This window comes from Spodoptera frugiperda, chromosome 23, assembly GCF_023101765.2.
Source record: "Spodoptera frugiperda isolate SF20-4 chromosome 23, AGI-APGP_CSIRO_Sfru_2.0, whole genome shotgun sequence".
Taxonomy (NCBI): domain Eukaryota; kingdom Metazoa; phylum Arthropoda; class Insecta; order Lepidoptera; family Noctuidae; genus Spodoptera; species Spodoptera frugiperda.
Genome location: NC_064234.1, coordinates 12,647,326 through 12,652,640, shown reverse-complemented (window position 1 = coordinate 12,652,640; position 5,315 = coordinate 12,647,326). Strand labels below are relative to the sequence as shown.

The 5,315-nt window shown below is 32.6% G+C and overlaps 1 protein-coding gene across 1 annotated transcript; it reads left to right on the top strand.

The window, feature by feature from the left end:
• The first annotated feature begins 3,056 nt into the window (after nt 1-3,056).
• Nucleotides 3,057-5,185, top strand: LOC118266923 (COA8 family protein CG14806, mitochondrial). The gene is made up of 2 exons (XM_035580573.2): nt 3,057-3,500; nt 4,880-5,185. The coding sequence occupies exons 1-2, from the start codon at nt 3,216-3,218 to the stop codon at nt 5,084-5,086; spliced, it is 492 nt and encodes a 163-aa protein (XP_035436466.1). The 5' UTR covers nt 3,057-3,215; the 3' UTR covers nt 5,087-5,185.
• The last annotated feature ends 130 nt before the right edge of the window (nt 5,186-5,315 follow it).

Sequence of the window (5,315 nt, the reverse complement as noted above, 5' to 3'; positions counted from 1 at the left end):
TTAATGAGTCTCTGGACTCTGGGAAACAGGTTTTGGCGCTTTTCATTGACTACAAAAAGGCATTTGACACACTAGACCATGAGATATTATTACAGGCAATGGATGAATGTGGAATACGCGGTCCCACAAATAAATGGTTTAAAGACTACCTAACTAATAGAAAGATAAATACCATCATATCTGGCAAGTCAGGGAAAGAGGCGGTTGTAGATTTGGGTGTGCCGACTGGATCTGTGTACGGGCCAGTAGGATATATAATGCATGTAAATGGTGTGTCAAATGTCGTAGAGAAGTGTAAGGTATTTATGTACGCTGATGATATGTGCCTTATATATGCATCCAGAGATATAACCGAAGCTCAGAAGTATATACAGAATGACTTTGAAAACATCAGTAAATGGGCACATGACAATGGAATTATATTAAACCATAAAAAGACTAAATGTATGCATATATACTCGCCATATAATCGGAATGCTAAATCTGTAAATAGTGAATCTGTCGCAATTTTAGGGCATACATATCAATGTTTACATAGAAACAAATATAACTGTAATTGTAACAAACTAGAATATGTACAACAATTTCGATACTTAGGCCTAACAGTAGATAACAATTTCAGTTGGAAATTGCATGTTAACGACATTTGTAACAGACTAAGGTCTGTGTTAAGTAAGTTTTACCAACTAAAATGTGTATTAAACAAAAAGACTTTAAGATTAGTTTACTTCGCACTTGCAGACTCGCTGTTAAGTTATGGTCTTCTTGTGTACGGCCGAACATTCAAAACATATTTAAAAGACATTAAAGATATACAAATAAGACTGCTAAAGTTCCTAGTAAGTAGAAATGTTAAAGCTGAGTGCAATAAAGAGTATGATAGATTGTTTCCCATTTGTAAAATCATACCCGTTGATAAAAAAGTAGACTATTTAATTGGACTGGAATATTATTATAAGGAAATGTTTAAAATTAACGTTAAGAACAAATATAATACACGTAGGGTTAGAGAAAATCAACTGACTGTGCCAAAAATTAAAAACTATTATGGTAAAAGAACATCCGCTTACTTAGTACCTAAAGTATTTAACAAGATAGATATATTAAGAGCAGAGGGGAAGAAATATAGTAAAGGATCTCTAAAGTCGAAATTAAAAAGAATGTTGTTAGAGTTAAAGAGGTAGATTATTATTGTTTTTGTTTTGAGTTTCTATGTTTTTAGTTTTTTATGTTTTGTTTAGTTTTATTATTGTTTTATTATCGTTTTATAATGTGAAGTCAACTGTGTCAGTATTGTTTTTATTAGTTTGAGTTAAAATTGTTAAATGAGCGCTTCTCGCCATCAAACGTTACAGTTTGGCGAGTCTAGATTTAAGGCCACAATTTTTGTAAAAACTTTGAATAAAATTATTAAAAAAAAAAAAAAACCCCAGTGTTACTTGAATCAGAACGTTACAATTTAAAAACCTCTATAGACACGATTTATCAATTGAAGACGCTCTTTTGACCGTGAACATCTATAGACGGACACCTTAGCTTTATTTATTCCAACAAGCTACGGACTACCTAGCGGGTTTACCGGGGCTCCGGCTCTTGAAAAGCGGGAGGATAAAGTTGTTTATTCATTATGACGTGGTAGGTACTGAAGACCCGTCGAAACAAAAAAATTTACATATTACGACTTTATGCTCTTGGGACACATTGAAAACCAGGCCCGCAGCGTTCTTCAAGTGGTATTGTCCTTTCAACATTGTAAAGTTGGTAACCGATCAAAAAGACGATCCTGTAGCTCTTCGGAGTCCCTCTTGTTCCCCTGGTGTCACTCTTGTTTTGTCTTGGCTTGGGCTATTCAGTAAGTAGTCGTGTTTTCCATGCAAATATTGTGTAGGTACAAGAGAGGTGGTAGACAGGTACTTGTGTCCTATTTTCGTTCAATTTTTTAAGTTCATAATAAGACCTACTCCTTGTATAAACCTACAGCTTTCAACAAATAGCTTTTAGCATAACTCCAGGGCAGCCCACGAAATTTAAATTTTCGTAACACTTACGAACATTTAAAATTCGCGGGCTACACGGAAGTACCCCCGCCAAGTCGAGCAAAAAATAATACTTAACTAAAAGCACTAATTATTGCAATTTATATTTGATATACGAATCTACATTAAATTATAATTATATGTACCAAATATTCAAGTTCCTTCAAGATTAAGCTCGCCAAGAAAATAAATAAATAACTTACTGGCAGCTTGCACATGAGAACCCCAAACCGATTCCCAGTCCCATGATAATGGGCCAGCGCCGGCGGTTTATGAAAAACATAGAGGACAGCGTTCCAAGCAATGCTCCCGCTCCTGTAATGCAAAAATCATAGTGTGCCACGTTGAAAAATATAAATTAATTTAATATTGCATTTGTATCATAATAAGACAGTGATCGGCAAACAGACGACGGGTCGTATTGACGCGTTTGAAATGTGGTGCTGGAGTAGAATGCTGCGAATCCCTTAAACGGCACGCAGGACTAAAATGTCCATATTAACTTATCTGGGAGTGCAATTACCTCCTTTTACACATGCATCAGTTATGCATAATTGTATTACAGTTGCAATAGATCGATCTTTTGGGTCTATATGTTTTGATGACATATCAGGAAAATTTGTAGGGGCCATATATGAAATGAGATGTTTTATTTTTTATGCAAGTTTCATAAAAAGTAAGATTTTTGTAATCATTTTGATGTTATACGGGGTATCAACACATTTTATAACTAATTTATATTTGCGCAATTTTTACACTTTTACGTCAATGCACCACGGTACAGACTATAAATATGTAAGTAGATTAGGAGTAGTGAAAAAAATATCTATAAAAAGTTTCAAAACACGGAGGCATACTGTGTTAGTTTACTTCTACATTATAAAATCAATATGTCGTGTGTAAAGTTCCATTCAAATCCAAGTGAAGCTAACGTGAGCGGCATCCATTGCCGGCCGGCGCTGGCATGTGTGTTAATAGCCTTACTGTGTTAGGTACTAAACGAATGACTTCTGTCAGTCTGTCACACAGCTGATTTTGACGGATAACTTTTACTTACATCGAAATAGCGTTATAAAATTATTTATATTCATTATTTGTTTCACTCTAGAAGGCCTCGAGTGTACCAGTTTTTGAAAATGTGTAAATAATTAATTAAATTAATGTATTAAAAATATAAAGATGATTTCGAATAGAGTTATAAAGTTCCACAGACATAAATCTTATCTACTAATCGTAAGAAATGCAAGTACCACACAGGATACGAAGTCTATTCAGCCTCCTAACCCAAGGAGGATTAGCACAGATATGGTGGGTCCTCCAGACCCCGTGTCCAATCTTCGGAAAGTGATTTTTAGGATCCCACCTAATGAAACAGAACTAGAAAAAAGGTACAGAGAAATGAGAGCTGAAGTTCAGGAATGGAACCAACATTTTTGGGAGAAACATAATTCTACGTTTTATCAGGTAATTCTTTTTAAACGATTTTGTTTAGCTTGACATGTTCATTTGTCTCATCGTCATCATCATTATATCATCCATAAGGCATCTACTGCTGAACATAGGTCATTCATTCTTTTGTTTGGGTCAAATTTAGTAATTGGAATTTCAAGACCAACCTGATGGCATTGATCTCATTTTTGGTACACACTCATAATTTTGATGACCATATAATATTATAATCAAATTTCTACAACTTTTTCCATTATGGATGTCAAACAAAAGGATCGTTGCAATAGAGTTCATTAAAACTATTTTAATATATAAAATATTTTGTTTATATTAGTTGTTATTTAATTTATTTATCCAATTTGAAGGAGTACTAGACTATTTATAGATTTTTAATGTATAAAAAAAAATGAAAGTCAATTCATATACTTGTTTATTCTTTTACTATTACAATCGCTACTCTAAATAGAAGTGGATAGTATTATAAAAACAAGAAAATGAAAAAGTTTTCTTTTTCGAATTATCTATTAACTGTTATAGTATTATTTATTAATAGTTCCCAACCATCATCATTTTCAACAGTATTCATAAATATACTGCTCTGTACGGTTCCTATTGATTATAGCATGATGTTTGTTTGACCAAGCTTATCTGTGGAACTACTGGTTTAAATCAAATAATTCTTTTTGTATTGGATAGTACATTTATTAAGGAAAGCTATAAGCTATTTAACATTACACAACAATCAATAGGAGCCTAACAGTGGGAGAAGTTGCATGGAAACTGTAAGAAACAAAAAACCATAGCTAGTGTTGTAATATGTTATCCATTTTGTATCTTTGTGACAACCAGTAAAATTAATTAGATATTGTGCTTGAGATCAGTCTTAGATACATTTTGACCCTCTACTTATCATACAATTTGACCTGTCACATTGTAAGTACTATCTTTTTACCTTGTTATCTGTCATACATGCCATATTTTTGAGGTCAACAGATCATCCTTATCATTATTATTTTCAAAATAAATGTAACATAATGAATTACATCATTTTTGAAAATATGTATTTACCAATTGGTAAGTGATAATTCTAATTTGCTTTGAGTTCTAATAAAAATGTGAGATGTATTCTTCTTAATAATTTTACACTTATTTACCAACTTTGAATCTGTGTTAGTTCACATATCAAGGTCTTTTTTTTTTCATAAGATCCTTCTGTATTGTTCATTTAACGACTTTGTTTCTTAGAGACTCATAGCCCAGTGCCGTTAAAATCACAATAACTTAAAAAACAGAGCTATATTCATACTCCTGATAACATAAACACAACAAAAATTAACCTAATTGGTCCAGCAGTTTTATAGTTACGTTAGCTATATATAATTATATTTTTACAGGAAAGAGAGGAATACTTAAAGAAGAATATGCCAGTCGACAAACAGAACCTAACAGCAGATGAAATGAGTGTTTTCTACAAAGCTTTCCTTGACAAAAATTGGAAGTTGCACCTAAATTATAACAAAGAGTGGTACAAGAAGAACTTCACCCTACTAAGGCTAGCCATAAGAGTAAAATTAAATAAACTATTTAGATTTAAAGACTAGTTCACTTGTTAGTGTTAGTATATCAGAGGTTAATTTTTTACTTAGAACAATTGTTTGGTAAATAAGGATGTTTATTTTTAATAAATAAAATGTGTTAAATTGAGTTTTTTAATTTCAACATATTTGTCAGTCTCATAGTATCTATCACTGCGATGTCGAGGGTTTGATTTCCGTGTTGAGTAAACTCTGATTATTACCCTGGATCAATTGGCCATTTCAGTATCTACGA